The sequence below is a fragment of the Takifugu rubripes genome, chromosome 21 (genome assembly GCF_901000725.2).
Source record: "Takifugu rubripes chromosome 21, fTakRub1.2, whole genome shotgun sequence".
NCBI classification, from domain to species: Eukaryota; Metazoa; Chordata; class Actinopteri; order Tetraodontiformes; family Tetraodontidae; genus Takifugu; species Takifugu rubripes.
The window spans coordinates 8,352,624-8,373,596 of NC_042305.1; the positions used below are offsets into that span (position 1 = coordinate 8,352,624).

General features: G+C 46.3%; 1 protein-coding gene across 1 annotated transcript in view; it reads left to right on the forward strand.

Moving 5' to 3' along the window:
* The window catches only part of fbrsl1 (fibrosin-like 1), a 205,270-nt gene that overhangs the window by 57,659 nt on the left and 126,638 nt on the right, over nucleotides 1–20,973 (forward strand). The window contains 1 exon segment of the mRNA XM_029829992.1: nucleotides 18,776–18,877. Coding sequence (XP_029685852.1) covers nucleotides 18,776–18,877 — 102 coding nt within the window.

Here is a 20,973-nt window from a genome sequence, read left to right on the forward strand (position 1 = left end):
TGCCTCCTCCGTCTTGCCAATTCCCGTCTGTGGCAGAGTCCCTCGCACAAAGTTAATACTTCTTATTCCTCTTTCAGCTGTGAGGGAGTTGAAATCCCCCCTCGCAGGTTCAGTTAATGGTTACCGAGCCTTTCAGTCCATTTCTTTCCCAGAGATCTCATATCCGCGGTCTTTGATTACATCCGTTACTGAGCCTTTATTGGTCGTAAATACACGGCTCAAAGAGTCTTCAGCCTGATGGGGGAGCTACCTTACATCTAGATGATGTGGGGGATTCCTGTCAGACTTCCAGACCATATGGATCCAATTGTACCGGAGTTTGATTCCTGTGGAATTAACTTCAAGTGGAAATGATTTGGGAGCCCCAGCGCATGACTCAGACTTGGCCGGGGCCGTCGGCACCAACACGCCCATCCCTCCACCCCCCCGTCTCGCCGGGTTGGAGACGGGCTGCCCAGATCTCCAGGCTGACACCTGGGACGGTGCTCAGGCGAGGGGAAGCTGCCAAAGTTTGCTTTAAAGGGCAGCGGGTCGGTGTGGGGGTGGGGGCAATTGGCTCGACAAGATTCATGATCGGAGGTTAACCACAAACATCTGCACGCTAGCTGCTGCTATAAATACGACACGAGAAGATAGGATGAAAAACAGCAAATAAAAGAATCAAAGAAGATGTCAGAGGCGTTCGGAGCGAGTTTATGCCTCACACTCTGTGGGATTACAGCCCGGCAAGGCCGGAGCTGCTTTCCCGGAAAAATAATCAGTGATAAAAACAAGGTCTTAAAGCTGAAAGATGGTTTGAAACCACTGTTAGCGTTTGATTAATTGGCCTGGGTACAAAAGTACTAAACGCGTTCCTGTAGTTTGAAGCGCCCAAAGTGTTGTGTGTTTATCACGTTTGTCAGTGGATCGATGCTGCCCGAACATTTTTCACTCTGAACCGCACTTGAGTCACTAAAACACTGCTGATTAATCTCATCTGCTGTTAATAAGCTCTGTCCCACGCAGATAAAGTATTAAAAACGCTCATTACACTTCTAATATTGTGTAACGCTAATCACTTGTCTTAAATCATGGCAGCCTGCTGAAAACTGACCTGAGTTGTTTCTCAAAAAAAAAAAAAAAAACCCAAAAAACTGCTCAAACATCTTCAAAAACTGGAAACATCTGCGCAAAAGTTGTTTCCATGGACACCTGTCATGCTTTGGCTCAGCTCTGAGCGGGGAAACGTTGTTGGATGTCTGACCTGGACCAAAGACTAAAAAAGTCAGCAAGCTTGCCTGATTGACAAGCGAGTAGCCCGGGGGTCTCGCGGCGCTGAGCTGGCCTGCTGAGGGCGGCTGAGGGAAGACCTTGACTCCTGCGCTTGTGTTGCGATGGAGAGTCTCGGCCTTCCAGCAAGAAAAGAGTTGGAGGCCTCCGCTCAAAGACGGCGTACCTCAGGGAGACGTTCTAATGCATGATGGGCGGAATAAAACAAAATGGGATCAACCGCGGCAGCGGCCGTTATTGGTGAAGGGGAGGTGGTTGCAGTAGCCCTCTGGCAATGCTCAACCTAAAGCTAGCTCTGCTTTCTATCATCTGTGTTTTACTATATAGAACTCCCACTGGTGCCCTGAGAGGAAACGGCCTGTTTTAAGATGTTCTGAAGAAATACTAGCTCACCGACGTGTCCGTTTTAACTCAGCTGGGCATAAAATTGGGAAGTGGCTCCCCTTTGCAGAGAACTCGCTGACCTTGGCAGGAAGTCTGAAAGAATATTCGGATTCTTGACTTTACTGGTTCCCTTGTGTGGCTTCTTTCTTTTTTTTTAAGTCTGTTTTTATTTATTTCTTTCTCAAATACGAGCTTTTACCCAGTTTGCTGTAACTGAATGCTTAAAGTCTTTGAGAAACAAAGCCAGTTGACCCAACCGCTTCAGCCATTAAACTAGCCACATAAGCTGCTGAGTCTCGGTTTATTGAGAATTTAATGAATTCTGACTTACCTGATCATGTCAAAACCCTAAAAGGCCAGCACATAGCTGGAAAATGAAACTGGATAGTCCATTATTGCAAACATGACTGCTTCTTAAGCCCGGTCCAGCTTCGCCGGGTGAGCCGTGTCTTTAAAATGCCCCTAAATGTTAACTGTTTTATTCATTCGTTCTGCTCTTGGGAAGGCTGTACAGTATAAACTCTAGTCTTTGTAACGAATGACCCTCTGAGTTCACAGTGACAGACTGTTACTTGATAGGTACTCGATAAACTGGCTGGCCAATAGAGAGAAGCGGAGTCATGCATCAGTACAATCTGGGCCTCGTACCGCATATGATAGATGCGTCCTTCCGTGCGGAGAGATACGGGCAAAAAGGAAGGAAGGGAGAGGCAGTGACCGTCTCATCCTTCCATTTCAGTCGTTCTACCTTGGCCGCCGGGTGCCTCTCACCTGAGCCCCAGTTGGGTTTTGGCTGCCGAGGGTTGGCCAAGAAGTCACGGCCACAGATTAACTCTGCTATTTACGGCCCGAGCCTGTCTAACTGCAGCCCCAGAGATGGGAAATATTGCTCACTTAGCAAGATTACTGGGTGCTGTAATGCCCCAAAGGCCTGTTTTATGGCAGCCCATAAATGTTCCCAGGGAGAAGCAGCGAGAGTCGGATTGATTAGTGCTCCGCAGGAAAGTCAATCCGTTACCCGTGTCCCACCGGGGAACGCTGTGATGGATGCGAAAGCGGCACAGAGAGGGAGAGGTGGGCACTTTGCTTTGCATCATGCCAGTCCTGCATATCCCCATGGTGACACAAGATGAAGGGCCCCCATTGCTGGCAGGACCACAGGAGGTTGGGAGGCCGTCACACAGCTATAGCTCCGCTCCACATCAGACCTTTGCCATCCCACTGACAGACAAATGGATTGGCGACCTTGCCACATGCTGCCATTTACCACGGTCCCTCTGGACACCTTGTAACCCTGAAGGGGCTGAGATAGAAATGATAGAGTCACACTCTCCCCCCACTCACAGTCGAGGGCAGCCTTTAGCCACCATCTGATGCTATGAGCCACAGTCGGCCCCCTTTTTACGTTGAATGTGTAGGAATATTCTGTTTTTAACAATCTTCCCATCTCAATGTGGAGTTAGCACAAAGGCAGTAACAGCGTGAGCGCTCGCCGGTAGGACACAGTTGTCTCTCTGCAGGTAGCCCAGATTCCCCTCAACATGGCACCGGGATCGTTACAACTCTCACCTCCTTCTCCCGCTCCTGGCTTCCTGCTGCTCTCCGCTCTCCCCCAACATGCCTTCGCGGTTGGTGCGGAGCTCCATCGCATGTCCCGTGTGCTGCCTTAGATCTCTTCCAGATGTGGGAGTCGGGATCGATTTCGCACGCGCGTTCCTTTGATGTCTCTGACTTGAAAGAGGTGCTTTGTGTACATTGCGTGAACCGGGCGAAATATGCATATGTATAAGCAAACCCTCGTCCAATTCTGCCTGAGTGCACCTGGGCCATTCCTCGTTTTATTGAGTGGTGATGCATGGCATTACGGGAGGGTAATGAAAGCGACCTGACTGCTGATGGAGCCGTGCCCTCGGGATTTATGTATGACCTTACCTTCTGGTTCCACTAAAACCGAAATGTGTTATGTGTATTTAGGAATTTAGCAGCCTTAAAAGGAGCTGAGGAGCTTGGCCCTTCTTCTAATACAAAGACCCAATGACTAATATCCTCCACTGAGTCACCACCAGAACCACTTCAGCAGGTGTTTAAGATGCGCTTTAAGTGCTGCCTAAATGATGGATTTTGTTCGCGCAACATAATCGTGTAAAAACGCTTTGCATAAAAGTTAAATTGCAAATCAATTGCAGTGTATTTAATTTAAAAATGTAGGCTCTCTGGATCTGACAGTTCCAGCATGCGGTGGGTAGGAGCTGTTTTTCCAGTGTAACAAGTCAAATCATACAAGAAGGTGGGGAAAAAAAAGGCTGTCGCACAGATTTAGGTGATTACAATGCGTATCGGATGCGTGCAGATAATTATTGTCGTAATACAAATGGAGCAGCAGTCAAGATAACGCAAAGCCTGCGCTTCATCAAAAAGCTTAGCAGGTGATAAAGAGATCATGTTTGTCACATCAAATACGTAGGAACTGTTTTTGGTAAAAACAAAGCGGGCATGTCAGGAATGTTCAGCCTGTGCTACATACCAGAAATAGCCAGTCAGCGAAGACAAAACTCCCCAGAGAGTCTGCTGCCATATCTAAAAGATCTGGACTATTTGTAGTGTCGTAGCCAGCTTCTTCTTCTTCTTTTTTTACCTTTCTACTGCACAGCTGTGTAGTTAATTGTGTGTTGTGAGGGGTTCAGTCTTGTGTCTTTCAGCTAGCTGTTGACTTATCAGTGTTTGTACGAGAAAAGAAAGCTCTTGGCCCGCTGCTGTAAGCCTCCAGAAGCCTCTGAAAGCCTGGAAAAACCTCCTTCTCCTGAGCCGCCTCCTTCCTCTCGCTCTCAGCCTTTGTTGTTGTTGAGATTATTTCATGGCGTTCATGTTGGCTAATGTCAAAAGGCAACTCAGGCCAGATGAGAATGACCTATCGAAGGCGTCGTGAATTGACAGGAGACAAAAGATTGATATAAAAAGGCAGCCAGTTACAGGTTTCTAATGACAAACAGGCTTCATAAACGCTGCGCCTGTCATATAGCATCTATAGTACTACCTTGTAATCCAAACTGAGAGTCCACGCAGGACATCGACTCGGCCCAGCGTGAGGTTGCATGTTAGATTCCAGTGTGAAGGCTTCTAAGCCGGCCTCAACGTAGCATCGATCTGACCCAGACGACCGAGCGTTCACATCTCAATAAAAACACACTTGGGATAAAGGAGTAGAGCGATACACCATGTCGTGTTTGCTTTGTTAGCTCCCTATGGCCCGGCCTCCCAGCTCCATTTATCAGGAGTGTTTGCACAAGAGGGTCATTTGTAATATTCTTCAGGACTTTGCAGATACAGCAGTAGGACAAAGGGTAGGAAGAAGACCTGCAGCTTGCTTTCTTTTATCTAAACTGGAGCCCTCGCAAAGGGTTATTTCACAGCATCATTCCATTTGATCTTGTGATAACCATTAAAAACTAAAAGTGTATAGTAAGATACTATTGTGTCGATTGCATAGCTGTGCCGGGTCTGAAGAAACTGGCCCAAACTGGGCTCCACGTGGGTCTTTACAATGAGGCAGCAGAATCCTTTTGTCCTTGAAAAGACTTTCGACCTGCTGCAGTGCTGGAAAACAAACATGGTTATTTCATGATAATAATGGGATTCTTTGGTCCTGCAGCTTTACAGCGCGACCATGTTCAATAAGACGTATCACCTGTTCACCACTTCTAAACTGCATTGGTCCTACCAGACTGATTCAGACAAATAATCAATATCAACAGGATGTTGTGCGGAGCAGTGCGGTTGGATACGATTGGCTCCGACGGTGAATAGAAGCTGTGCAGCCAGTCAGGTTTTCCACCATAATTATCGACTTTCATAGAAAAGTGTAGTGCTGTTAATAAACAGCACTCACACCTTCACTTGTAACAGTTAGCTCCTTGCTGATTTATTTATTAGAAAAAAGGCTTTGAGTTGGCTCCTCAGGTCCAGATGTATACATCTGGCATTTATTACTGGAGCTTTGATGCTCAGTTCAAGCGTTCTGTTTTCTTTTAAGGTTAAACAGTTTATGTCCCACAGTATTTATTTCCACTGGGTCAGACAGGGTGATATTGGCTGTGTACTCAAATATCTGTTCTCTCTTCTTTTTTTTTTTAACTACGACAATAACATCTCATCAGCTTTAAATAAAGTTCTGCTTTGAAAGGCTTTAAACATGCTATTCCAATACCTCAGATGAAATATGATTGCAGTAATCAGATGCATCCACACTCCGGCGCTTAGCTCTGGCTTGTTCCTCAACACCAAATCGTAAAATAAGAAACCCAGAAACAGCAGTTTTTGTAGTCCTTATGATGGTCTGGTTAAGAGTTTTCATTGCTCGGTTTCTTCAGAAGAGAAGGGGGAATGAACGGCAGACTCTTCCCCGGCCTTGTTCTGCCTTAATGTAAAAGAAAGGAAGGATAAAAAGCAAGTTGGAAACAGAAAGCTTTTTCATCACCGCAAGGTCAAGTAGCCAGACAATTTGCCTTTAACTGTCTGTCACCACGCTTCTCGTAGGAGTGGGTTCACCTGTGTGACAGGAATCCTAAAGGTAATAATGGAGGTGTAATGAGGAGTGAGGTCTTCCTGACACCATTTGATTTTTATTTATTTATTCTAGCTAGTGTTGGGGGAGATCTGCCTTGGGTTTGTGTGGTTGTTGACGGAGCAGAGCTGAGGTAAATGTCAATCAGATTCAGGCTCCCTGCCTCGCTTCGTCCATTTCTTTCATCGCTACTTTGGTATTGATTTAAGGTCAAACGTGGTCTCTGTTGATGGTGGTTCGACTGGCTGGAAAGTGAGGTTGGTTGTGATTTGAATAACAGATAATCCTAGCTCGGCCGCACCAGACAAGCCCTGGGCATGTTATTTAAACCAGTGCTGAACTTCTCATCCACCGGGAGGGAAACCAGGCAGTGGGGCTAAATACAATACACAGTCTTTAATAAGCAGCTACTGGTATGTGATGAAGATCCTTCTTTAGAATTCCAAAATATAGTAGTGTGTCATCGGCGTAGAGGGAAGAAGTCTGATTGGTGGTTTTTGTTGCATCCTAGCATTTAAAAAAAACAAAAACTTATTCCTTAAGTTGTGCTTGACAAACTACAGCTACTGGAACGTAGTTTGTATATTTTTTACTGCGTTGAAGCCCATCGTTCTTGTTTTTTTCTCTTCCCACTTCACTTTTGTAGTTTAGAATTTTGGAGTTTTATTGACAGTGGTGGAGTGAAAGGATCAAGACCTTTCTGACCCCCCTCAGGTCTTTGGTCATCATAGCTGTTTGGGTTGTTGTTCCACCATGCGGTGGTCAGATCGTCCTTCACCATCCTCTGGGCGTCTCTCCAGCCTTCCGGGTCACGCAGAGACTTTGAAGGCTAGCTGTTGAGATTCAGCAGACAGACGCCTACTCTGGGGAGCTGACATCATTAGAGCCAAGAGCAGATTCCAGCACCTCCCGCGCCCCAGTCAGGGAAACAGGAGCTAAAGAAAGAGCCAAGGATGGATGGAGAAAGAGTGGAAGCAGGTTTAAGCAATGCAAGGTCAAGATCATGGCACAATTACCCTGGCAACGCTGTGCCCTGGGAGGCCGAAACCCCTGACTTCTCACCCCGTCAAGGTCGCCCCGGGCTCCATCTCAGGACAATTATCCTCCAAAATTCCTGTCATTTCAGCATTCCCTGCTCATCCCCCTCCCCCGCACCACTTCCTGCATTGTGGTTCATTTGCTGTTTTTCTGTTCGTGCTGGAGTTCCAGTCTTTTATGTAACTGCAACTCCACCTGTGAAGAGTAGGAATCAGATGTTACAGTATGTTACTGCCATCAAGTGGCGCTGAGACCCGTGTGCACGCAATTAGACCAACACCCGTGCACACGCGCAAACCCCCAACAATGCAATGTGCTGATGAGGGGGAGGGCAGGCACATCCCGGAACATAGATGCTGATTACAGCAAACACCAGCGACAGATTCCAAACACAAATCTTCGTGACCAAATTGCCACGTTTCGACGACAATAAATAGTCATGTGTTGTTGGTGCGACGGATGAATGCCGGTTCAACAGGATTACGGGCGAAGGTGCGCGCATCCGCTGTAACAAAAGCCTTCCAGCAGCCACGTTGCCCAGATCCTCCTCCATCCAAAGAATAAACCCCTAAAATGTCGGTTGTTCCTTAAAACCATGTAACATTATCGTGATTCCATTATTACAGTGATATCAGCTGGCTCAGTTTGACTGGTTCACATTTGCTGTCAGGGTTGGTTTCAGGGGGGCGGCAGTGACACGTCAGGGGCCCAGCCAATTAGAATGCAGAGTGAATCTGCCTGTAAGCCTATTAAATCACTATTATCCCTATTAACACAATGGACATGATCCTCTTCTACCAACAGCATCCGCGATCCATGTAGTGCACATCGTGACAAGCATCGCCTGTCAGATCGTCTTATGTGGGCTATGTGTGCACGCACGCACACACGCACGCACGGCAGGAAAGAGAGAGAGGCTCAAATGCCAGCATATGACAACGTTTTGAGGGATCATATAGATGCAAATGAAGCAAATGCGCGCCGTGTAATTGCACGAGCAGAGGATCTTCGCTCTCCGGGCCGGTTGCTGTCACGTCAGTGGCTGATTCCATCTGCTTCTCATCGTTTCCCTTTTTTTCCTCCCCGAGACCTGATTTCCATACCTACCCAAAGCTTTAGAATCCTCTCATCTTTCCTTCCCCATCTCCCCCTCCTCCTCTTCCTCCTCTGCCAACCTATCTCTTCCGGCTCAAGCGGGAATGATGCAAATTACAGAAAAGAGGCAGATGTCACAGCCAAACACCCTGTGATGGGGAGGAATCCTCTTGTGCCGTCTCTCCTCTTCTCTTCCTGTCTCTCTCCCGCAGATTCCAGCCATTCCGGACTCATTTCTTACATATCTGACACCCTCAAAGCCTCCGCTTTTGCTATTCTCCTCTTTCTTTTATGTCCGACTGCGTTCCTGCTTCTCCGGACCTCCCATTATTTTCAGAAGATCACACATTTTGGACTGTCAGATGTGTGAGCTGCCTGTTTTCTGCATCTGCTCTTGGGAATTTAAAACATTCTTCATGCGGGCCTGCATATGGAGATAGATAAAAGCCTGTGTAATGGCACTGTGATGCGCTACCAATCTACCAATTTGCTGCAAGTCATAAGCGCAGTAATCCTCCTCTTTGGGGGGAAAAGGGCCATGATGGAAGGGATTGTGTAGAGGGGAACTGTACTCTGTTCATCAGTATTGTTGAAATGCTATTTAACGGAGCTGCAGCTTGCAAACCGTTTCATTTTCCCTGTTCAGGAGTCTCAACCAATATTCTGTTTTAGTTCAAAACTGAATTCATTTGCATATTTACAGCAGGACGCAGAAATAGGCTGTCTGTTTACTGTATTTTTTTTAAAGCTGCAGATAATATATTTTGGTATTGACAGGTTGAACCGAGAAAAAAAAAAAAACACCAGGCATTAAACGCTGTGATCCATATGTCAGGGAGCTTTAACACACGATCAACTCAGCACCAGGCTGCCATCAAGGGCAAAACTCCCCTTTTTTGTAGTTTTAGCATGAAAACTACAAAACTACGCCTGTAATTTGGGGACAGTTATTCCCGATGACCTCATCCTCTTGTTCTTTTTCCTCCCTGTGGGAAGATCCGGTCCGACCGGAGTGGCACACACACACACACACGGTGCTCTATAAGGTGTGACACAAAAGTGGAGCGTGTGTCTAAGAAGGTCTGTCATCACAGCTTATGCTCTTTGCAGGGGAGGCTGAGCTGAGAGATGATTGGATTTTCAAATGTTGTGGAATTTCAAATGAATTTCAGCCAGATTATGCAAAATGCAGATTTAACAGACTAGTAGGAGCTAGCGGTGCAACATTCAGGTGCACGCTCACGTGAGATTTAAATCATCTGTATGGAGGCCGGCAGAGATCTGAAACATGGGATTCAGCTGTTTACAGAGAATCTTAGACTAGACAACAAATCCCATTTCAATAGAGGCTTCGGCATTTGGATTTGTTTGGAACGGCAACATGAATGATCTGCACTATTGAGTGTCCCACGGAGCCTTTTAAGTTTCCATGCACATTACGCAGACCCAGCAAATGCAAACACATTCAATTCAGTATGTTTGTCTTCATTGGATATCTGCTGTGCATATTTAGCTTAAGAGCTAAAGATATTCTGGAGGGCATAATTCCAGTAGAGGATGCTAATTCAAACAGAATGGGCCTTTTAATCTCATACGATAAATGTAAGCGACAAACTGTTGCTGATGAGCATTTTTGCCTTCAATAAAAATAGCTGCTAAAATAGCTTGAAAGAGTTTACAGACTTTACTTACTTAGAAGTTCCGATTATAGAGAAGCAGATGAAAAAAGTGCAGCTTCCAAAAGTTACAGGTAGCTTGTGATTAACATGTATGAGCCTCCAGCTATTTGAGTCCAATAAACTATTGCTTTTAGAATATGATAATTAGTGTTTATTTATTATCTAGTTGCAGTTTTGAACGCAGCATCACTGGCTAACCCTAATCCATACAATTATATGTAGATACTTGAACATAGAGTAAAAATTAATAAGTTTTACCCAAAGCAAATGGATGACTGAAATACTAATGAATAAATGAGTGCATATACTTGGGCTTGCACCGCTCTAACCCTCTCTCGCTCCTTCATTCAATGCATAACTCTTCCTCTGAATATTTCCTGGCAATGTGTACGGTGCAGACGTGAGATAACGTCCCAGAAGCTTTTTCAAGGGCAGGATGGGTTCTCAGACATCAGAGGGAAGCCGCATCGAGCCGGAGCTGATTCATTACATGTGTTGCATCTGCCTCCTATTAAAAAGCCCTGAGCGCTCCGGCTGTCTCGTATACTTTCGCTCTCTGACTGCAAACTACCTCCAGACTCCTCACCTCCAAGAAACTGCCACTTTCTCGACACTCTGTTCGAGTCTTACCTGATTAAAGTTGCTTCTAAATTCGCCTGCTCCGACTGTCGTAAATGGTATGTAGACCTGGGAAAAATACACCAAAATGAGCCATATAATCGTGGCTCAATCTTTTTCTTGCTTGCACTGAAGCGTGCACAATTAGCTGCAGAAATATTTTGATTTTAAGCTGCCCTTGTGTGCAACAAGTTGCTTTCTCATGCTGATTGCATAGCTACAATAATTGGCTCTTTCTCCACTTGGCTGACTGGAATCTAATGATAAAATATATCTGGCTCTGGATATACAGTATATATAATTATTTTGTTCCACTGTTGTTTATTCCAGAACTCTATCATTTTCCACCCAAGCACTGCACCAGTACATTATTATTTAACACCAACAAGAGAAACCAAATCCTCTTCATTGATCAGGAGTTGTCGGCCGTTATTCTCAGCCTATTTTCTCTCATGTTCCAGTTGTTGTCACCTTTGCACATTCATCCGCTCTAAAGCGTCGTGATTAGGAAACACAGCACGATTTTGTTGGAGTTTCAATTAAAGAGCAATTTACCTGATGAAGAACACACTCTGAAGTTAACTGCCTGGAACTTCCAGACTCTTCCCCAACTAGCGCTTTTTTTTTTTAATCACTTGCTCATTTCCTCTGCTCCACAATCTCATCTTCAGTGTTTTAATTATGTCCTGGTGAATGATAGCTGGTTTGAAGGTGCGAGCGCGTGTTTGGTGGACTTGTTAAAAGGGGCCTTTTTTGCGGCGCGTACATCAGCCTCAGCTGATAATTATTCCAGATTATATTAGAGGAAATTAAACATTTCTTTAGGTACGTGCGATGGTGACAAAGTTATGAAGTGCGTTCGCAGGAGGGAGTGTGAATCTTGCACATTGGGGGAAAAAAATGCAATTTTTAAAACTGCTAATAAGATCATTTTCAAGTGTTAGAAAAGTGGTGGTGTTAGAGCGGCATGACTGGGGCTTTATTCCACCGATCCCACACGGATCCTACACGCGATATTAGAAGGACATTTGGATTTCTATGGAAGTTTGTTGCAAATTTTGGATCATTATCATGTTATAACATGGTAAGTATATCATACGAATGTGCTGATATTGTACAAACATGATGATTTTATTGTACATTGTTTCACCTAGATGGTGGCTTTAGAAGGCTTTAAGCCTGTATTGACAACTAGACTAACAAGAGTAACAAGTTGGTCTTCCGATGGGACGTCGCACTGTCTGAATCACAACTATAGACTGTATATAAAAGTTGGACGTGTGTCATCTGGTCTCAAAAGTGAATCCAATGCAGAAGTGGATGATGTGCAATACCTCTGGGATCCACTAGGGGTTGCCTCCATTAATCCCTGGCTCCAATTTACTCTCAGGCATGAAATCATCCTTCAAAAAAGAAATTTACAACTCATAACAATGTCAACAGCTAGAACTCACCATCCTAAACTATGATCTGATCCTTAAAAACTCAGGGCGTGTCTATTTGATTGATCTGTCTGCTGACGGTGACTGACAGATGAGCCTGACAGCAGCTAGCGAGCGAGTCAGACAAGCACTCATAGGTGATTTCAGGCGAGATTTATTTCTAACTCGGGTGAGACCACGACTTGTTTTATCAGTGGTCGTTCTTTCAATCTCAAAGTCATGTTATGAGAATTTAGTCATATTTAACTTGTTTGTAGTACTGGTACAATTGTCTGCTATCTTATTCTCAGAAAAGTACAGTAGCCTACAGGAATTTGTTGGTAGCTTTTTTTTATGCAGTCTAGTGTTGGTACTGGTGAGGTTAGATCGTTATTTTGAGGTGGAAAAGCCACAACTGCTGTTCACATAAATGTATAAATAGATAACAACTCTAAAGCAATAAATCCTGAGATTTTCCTTCTATTTTATTTTATTTGCAGTTCATATTCACATCAGATATGGCCTGGACTGGCTTTGTCCCAGTCTGTGGGTGGGCTGCATGGACTGAGGTCAAAAGATACACCCGCCCCTTACCCCTCCTCCAGCCCCGCCCTCTTATCCAAATAGGGTTACTTCTGGCTCAAAAATCTCACGATGGCGACGCCCAGGAAGCCAAACTCCTCGATTCACAAACAGCTCTTCATAAACAAATGGGTGACATCATGCAGGGTCACCATTTGCTCACAACATATCCAGCACGAGCACATTTACAGTGGCCAACCTTATATCCATGAAGCCTCCCATATTTCTTTTTGACCTTTCTCAGCGTGCGCATACTAACCATGATGTCATTAGTCATTGTCCTCCATTCACATGGCTAGGTTAACGGTCCTGCTATTGAATTATCACGTTTGTCCAATATTTTTATGCTGTAAAGCGATGGTGATCCAAAGTAGATCCTGGTTGTACTTCAACTCTTGTACTTATCAACTCTCATCAGTCGATAATCACGTTGACATCAATGTTGTCTCTCGTTTGAGGGTTACGGAGTTGACGGTCAAAAGCAGTTGACCTCCGTTATCTTGCCAACAGGGTGTGTTCAGCAGCACGTGCACGGGGTAGGATGAGCACGCGGGAACGTGCAAGGTGACGTGCAAGGTGAAAGGAGATGCACAATCCCATCATTACTGACACTTTCAAACTGTCAATGCTCCAATCCAACAACTGGACATTTACAAAGCTGAAACTGACAGCGAACGCTGGGAAGTGATGGAAGTCTCTTTTCCCAGCTTTGCCGACCACAAATGCGGCGTTTCCAGTGGGATGTCCCACAACCTGAAGTTTTACTGCTACTTTGAATGTGGCTTGTGCTTTGAAAGCCAAACTGAACTTTGACTTGCAAATGGTCGTGCAAAAAACAGAAAGTACATCCTCTAGAGTGAACGGCAATTTGAATTTTTCTTGTTAGCATATATAAATACATGTTTCTCAGAGATACGCTCGGTTTGGGAGTTGGCAAGCAGGGGGATGGTGTTTGTGCTTTAAGGCCTTTTGCTTATCAGCAGGGCACAGATACTGCTCCGGTCATGCTTGACAGGTGAGGGTGTGTGTGTGTGTGAGAGTTTGTCTGCGTGTATGGGTGTGGGTGTATGTGTGTAAGTGTGTGTGTGAACCCCCAGGACAGGTGCGTTACTTCAGGGAGCAGGTGCACCCTCACTCGTCCCCCTTTCTCTCCTTTTGCCTTGTTCCCCCTCTCTCCCGGGAGGCATGTGGGGAGAGTGATTGGAGAGAGCCAGGGCCCCGTGGGGAATGCTCTTTTTCCCAGTTCATCTGTTCCAGACAGGCCCCTGCGGGACATTCCAGCTCTCCCGAGGTTCCTGATTGCTAGGAATCAGGCCGAGTGAGCAATCGTTCTCAGGTTGACGGCTTTGTTGCTCATTGGGCAGTTACAATGACCCCCACCCCCTTTACACAGCAGGAAATTATACGGATTTGTTCACATGCCCAAAAACTAATGGGTCACATCCATCAATCCGTCCTGATATTTAAGATGGTTCCTTGACAGTGAACGCAACATCAACCTTTAGCAGAAGTAGGCACGTATTGTATTGCTAATAACTCAGACATTTTCCAACATTCACAAAAGGTGCACAAACCCCAGAGGAACTTGTTGATTTTTATCCACCATCTCCTGACATGACTTGATAATATTGCTGACAAGAGATATGTCTTCTTGCTGGGATCTCACAGGTTTATACGAACCAGCTTATCAACTAGATGCAGTTGGAGTGCATTAGCAGAGAGAATTATGGGGGTATTTTAGGCCATCTATAATGCGTGTACCTCTTTTATGTGGTCATTTATTATAAGGCAAGCTCTATGAATAATGTATGATTAAAAGGCGTAATGGATACACTGGGACTCGTCAAAATAAAAGCAAAAATCCATTTGCTCTCCCAGTAGTAAATCTACCAGCTTGTCCTTGGGCTAATTTCCAACTTGGGACTTAGTGTTGTAGTGAGTGCACGTCTTAATAACACTTTGTGTGTGGTTGTGCTGTAAAAAGTGTGTGTGTGTGTGTGTGAGAGAGAGAGAGTGAGAGAGAGAAGAAAGAACAGTGAAATGAGACATGTAAGGAGAACAAAGCCGGTAGCATCTTTTTCTCCATTCCTCCTTCCTTCCTTCACCTCCCCATCTCACTCCCTCCCTTGCTCCTGTCTGCCTCTCTCGCCATATCAAACCTCCTTGCCCCTGCCTCCGAGCAGCTGCCACTTCTGAGCCCGAAGAAAATGAAGGCAGATGAATCAATTTGGCCTGTGGCCCTAAAGTGCACTTGTCTGCACCCCAGCCTGGGTGGGGGGGATAATGAGCCGATAGATTGAGATGGGGCTGTAGCCCGGTACTGTGCATCAAGATGCCTTTGCCTGCCACACCACCAGGGCCCCCTTACGCACACGCATACACACACGCACGCCGCTGATGTCTCGGTGAGCTGTGGTAGCAGCCTGTCGCTGGGTTAATGGGGGTGAGAGTCCTTTGCGCAGGACACTTTTCAGAGCAAATTAGAGGAAGAATCTGTATCCGTCCCTTTCAGGCTGTCTTTCACTGTATTGCCCCACATCTCCTCCGCGCCCTGTGCACAGGAAGCCCCAGAGCAAATTTGAGTGTGGTAGTGCAGAGCTGCACCAAGGCAGCGAGAGAGGAGGGGAAAGGGGGGGGGGGGCAAGGTCCAGGGTAATGAGGATTGACATCAAGACAAGGCTGAGGCACAGCCTCCCAGAGCACTGTTGACAGGTGACGGCAGACAAGAGAGAGGCGAGCCAGAGTGAGAGGAGAGGGAGAGCGAGGTCAAGACTAACAGCTTCTCATATTAAAGGAGGGAAAAGGTGGAAGACGGCACAGCCGCGCACCCCTCCCCCCCTTCCCCCAGAAACCCCGTGCGATGTAAGGGATGGAGGATCAAAGGAGCAGGACAACAAAGCATCCCCTGCCAGCCTCCAGCCAGTTTCCCGCTGACAGCCTGCAGATTGATTGACACTGCGAGGAGAGCAAGGAACAGCCAAAGGAAATGGAAAAGTGAGCCACAGCCCACCTGAACTGGTGTGAACCGCTGCTTTTCTGTCCAATGCCCCACTTAAACTGGGCTCTGTGACTTCACCCAGGTTTAGAGGAGTATAAATGAGCAGAGCCAAGTCGGCGCTACTCAACTTGGGGGGGGGTGGGAATTAAGATGCTGGAGGGCCCTTTGAAGATAATTAAAGAGCACAGAGCGGCAGCCTCCAGAGAGGGACTGCAGACATGTTCAATACCGAGACTAATGGAGCTAATTTCCAGTACATTATTCATGTAAAACACAGGCCCTTTCGAGCCATGTTTTTTTCCCTTGCATATCTGTTAGCTATCATCTATAAATCGAACCGACTCTCACCCACAAACTGATTTACCGCATTTACTTACTGAGATAACTCGATTAACCTTATCCCACGGCCGCATCGCCCCAATGTTTAGCGCAAACAAACCTAATTTATGCAAGGAAATCTTTGAAAAGAGCTATATCTCCTTTAAACATCGGCGTGGCCGAGAGCTGCTGCTTCGATCGCGCGACGAATGACCTCAGTCACGTTATAAAGGCATTGTGACCTTGAACCAGGTCCACCTCATGGTCACATCTCAGAGGAGACCATCTACTCCCCCAAAGCTCTCTAACTTGTCCTTTTACATTAATGAGTACACAGTAAAATAGAAAAACACATGAAAGCTGTGCAGTTGGGAGCTTAGGGCCAATTAAACACCTCCCCAGACGAGGAATTAGTCCCTTCTTTAATCACAGGCACTCAGGGTTGCCAATCTTTTGTTAGAATCGAGGAATTTCTGCCGAGATCAATCGCCGTCCCGTCCTATTGAACAGCACAGCAGTCCTTGTAGGCTACATCATTAACCTGGGTGGTATTAGACGCTGTGTTCTGATCAATAGCCAAGTTGATTGCTGACTGGGTAATGTAGTCCCAGAGGAGACGGAAATGCTTTGCTTGCCTTTAGGAATCTGTCAGCGGCACTAATGCTCGGTAAACAAAGTCATCAGCGACTGTACCTGACTGTGGCGTGATGTGGACCGTACCGTGACGCTCCGCCGCTGCCTCGCCGTCTCTCTTCCAGGGAGGACTGCTCTCTTTGTGCTTTCCTTTAGAGGGAAATCAGAAAAGGCCAGCATCTATTTTCAGATTCGAGGAGTGATTAGGCTGACAGCTCGTCGAGAGAGGAGCGAGGCGGTTGGAGGTGGAAGTCAAACCTGATTAGGCCCTCCTGCAGGTTTCTCTTCCTTCCATCTCTTCACCCTGATTGCTTTTGCTTGGCGTCTTCCCCCCGCCCTCCCATGTCCACCATACTTACCCCTACACTCCCCCATCTTGTCACTGTTGACCTCAGCACACTGCTAATGCCCCTTGGACAATCAGCATGCTTGCCCTGGTGGCAGAAGGGTAATTAAAAGGGAACTGTGTCCACTTGGCATCTGAGCTGGTGGGCACGAGGGCAGACAAACAGTCTCCACCACCTTGTCCCTCCCTCGCTCCCAGCCAGGTGGCAGCGTACAGAACCTGTCAGATTAGCTGATGACCCTTTTAATTCTAACCCAGCCAGGGGCCATAATTGATATTTACCGGGAAAGGTTAATTGTAGCAGTGATCTGCTTAAATTACAGTGGAGCTCGGGAGACGGGGGACAGCCAGCTCATGTGCTACCAGGGGAGCCGCTACAGAACGCCTGCTAGCATCCTGCAGCCATCGCCACTGTACTCTAATGTGGGCAACCAGCACAGGACAATATGATTGGCTGTCGCTCCACTGGCACAGAGTCCTCATCGCTGAGTGGGCCAACCTCCCATCTGGCTGGGAGTTTGGTCGCATGCCAGCTGCAGGTCTCAGTGGCCTGCCATAAAACAAACCATCCGTGTTTGCATTGGGGTTACCCTGATATGTGGTTTGGGTGGCTGGGTGGAGATAAATGCATTTTTAACAGTTTTATGATGTATTTGAGGAGGTTTGTTTAACTCCCATCTAGTTTCTAGTTTAAAACTCTGTTAACAGTGTTTCCCCATAGTTGTTTTTCATGCACTGTTTAGAAATGTCAGCATTTACAGTTCTGCTGGATGGTCCGTAGAGTTTTGTATGAATGCAGAATTGGGAATGGGGTTTGGGGTTGGAGGTGTTTTTACTAAACCCAGTTCTCATTTGCATTTAGCCAAAGTGTAAACTGACGGAGCTGCCAGACACCGTACAGATTTTTTTGGTCACTCAAGTCAGTGGTAAAAGTACTAGTGCCCTGAAGAATATTGAAAATATTCTAAATCTGCTGTATTATTATGCAAACATGTTTGTTTTGCCTACGGGAAAATCTACGGGAATTGTTTTTCAAATACTGCCATTAGGACCCCCGGTTTATGCAATCAGATGTGAGACATGAAACTTCCAGACCATAATGCTATCTGTGGAGGTCTGTATCCTATTTGTTGTCTAATGTCAAAACAACAATGCTCACAACCTCAAGGTCACCAAATCCTTCTGCTGAAGTAGCTGGAACATCATAAAACCAGAAAATATGTGTGTTCTTTTTTGGTTTAGGCTAAAATATCTTTTTAACATACAATGTAAATTGGAAATGGTTGTCGGAGCTGTGCAGACATGCAAACACTCGGCGTGGTTTGGTTCAAACCTCAGACATTTTCCCCTGGACTTTTAGATTATTAACACCTTTTTTTGGGCAAAATGATTTCTTTAAATTTCCTTTATCACCTCCAACTTCAACATAATTTATGTAGTGCAACCCTCCTTTGAGACGATGTGTTAAATGGATGTGATAAGAGATTCTTTCAATGTTTTACTTCTCCCGATCCAGACATCTTAAATCAGACCCCAATAGCAGCAATAATTACAAATCATAAGATGAAGAAAGAAAATAAGACAGCCAAGAGGCACTGACAAGGTTTTCAAATCTAAACCATTGTTAAGCTTCCTCCTTCCCATTTGCTGAAATCGACAGGCCACTTAGCTGATTAATAGTTACAAGAGAAGAGCTTTTAGGATTGTATTTTATGCCTCTCATGCCTGAACGTAACCACAAAATCACTCCCTCCTACGGGTGCAGCACTGATTTGTGGTTGAGGTTAAAAGGTCCGAACGCGACTTGACGAGCTCTCCTCGTTTCCTCTGCAGATTAAGCCTCTGTCGATCCGTCCGGTGAAAGTCAGCGAGGGCGAGACGTTGCAGGAGCTGAGCCGACCACACAGGAGCAACTCAAAGGAGCAACTGAGTGAGGTGAGCTCTTTGGCCGAGACCTTTCACCTTTTCATTGACCCCCTGCAGAGTCAGGTTATCTGGTTTCACAGACAAAGCAGGGGGACCCCCTGAGGTGGGATAGAGAGAACAGTCGGACGACAACTGCGTGGAGGATGAGATCAGAGGGCAGTTGGTGCAGCAGCTCCTGCTGCTTTCAGCAATCGCCCCATAAATCCTCTGTGCATTGGGGAGAAATAATGGCTGGCAGCACATAGACAGGAAATGATTAAGCTGCTAACACAACATCACCTGCTTTAAATAATACCTATTTGGCCCGACATTATTTAAAGCACAGCGTGGTTAAATGTAGATGTGACCTTACACAGTTCAGCCAGGTGCTCGCTGACCCTGCCAACCTCAGAACAGAAGGAGTTAAAGGAGCCGGTCTAATTATCGCTGCGCCAACGTCCATATGCCAGCCAGTTTAAAGGCTGAGTAGGTGGCAAAATGGAAATGGAGGCAATGGTTCAGCAAAATGGACCAAAATAATGCAATTTAGTAACAGGCGAAGTGATGAGAATTTATGCAAAATCCCAAGTGGCTCATTTTAAATGAATGTAGAAATATGCTTCCTAAGTAATGGCTGTCAAGCGGGCCTTCCAAACCATCCTAAATTCAATCAGGCTGCTCATTTAGCTGACGAAGGCAGAAGATAGAGGACTGGAAGTATACAGCCTCCTTTAAATGGTGGTGGGGAAAGTCATTGTAATTAACTTATTAAAAAGATTGTTTAGAGGGGACCATATAATTAAAAATCCAGCGTGATTAAGAAACAATGCCTTGTACATCCTCATTTTCATCTTTTTTGAGCCTCACTGCTCTGTGTCTTTCTCTTCCGTGCACAATGTTTCATGGATTTGTGTAAAAGGCTTGTCTTTTAATGAAAAAGTCAGGAGGAAGAGGCGGGCCTGTCACATAAAAGACTAGAGCCGGTTGACGGCTCTGACAGGGATATATGGCTCTGTGTGTGTGTGTGTGTGCGTGTGTGTGTGGGTGTGTGTGTGTGTGGGTGTGTGAGAGGTGGGGGGGGTGGTAGTGGGAGAGTGACTGTGGTGGAAATGTTGGAAATTGCTGTAATCAGAGACGTGCTCTACCTGCGTTCCTTAATCTACGGCCCAATAATTGGCACAAAGATGCTAATCGTTGTTGCTATGGCGTCCATATGTACTCGTGTGTCTCTGAACTAGAGCCGTCTGTCAGTAAATCTGTCCCTCTGTCCTCTGGCTCCGGGAACACCAGTCCATAGATTTCCCATTTATTACCGCTCCATGAATTCTCCATCACCTCTCTGAGAACGCTGCTAATTTTGGCGAATCGCACGCCCCGACATCAAAGAGGGAGCCGAGGTTTAGGAGCGCTTAACTAATGATGCCACGTCTGCGTTTGAGTGAAATGGATTTCTCTTGTCTTACCGCCACAGGAAATGGAGACAAATGCGACATGTGGATGCGTCTGCCTGTAAAAACAGTCATGCATCAATTTAGGAGCAGGGGGTAAAAACATTACAGGGATGCTGTTTGTTCATTGCCATGGTTGGGTCTTTATCTGTTTACTTTGACTAGGTAATTGTGCCTGCAGTGCAGCGGGGCCTCGGCGCTAAGCCACACAGGGATTAGGGAAATCGGAGGCGGCGGTGGCAGGGGGGAGTGGTTTCCACTACATCTGTGTCCTGCAGAGAAGAGGCTCGCAGATTTGGTTCTGTCAGTGTCTGACACCCTCTGATATCCCCCCCGGTCCGACCCCGGAGCGCACGTCTGATCTCCGAGGGCATGTCCCTTCACTGGCGATGGTCGGACCCGCCCCTCTGCCTCCCTGCAACTACAAAAACGAGGGGGGGGGAAAAAAAACAATCCCGTCTGGGAGAAAGACTGGACCCCCTCCTCACTCGTCACCATTTTTTTGTAAGGGGTGTGGGGGAGGGGGCATGGAACTGGGGAGAGGATTAGGGGGCGGATTTAGCAACATTTCTCTTCTCTGAGGCTGTTTAGTTAACCCTTAAACGCCGCCAGCACCCGCTCCGCTCCCTTTGCCACCAACCACCACACATGCATGCACACACACTCATCCTGCCCCAT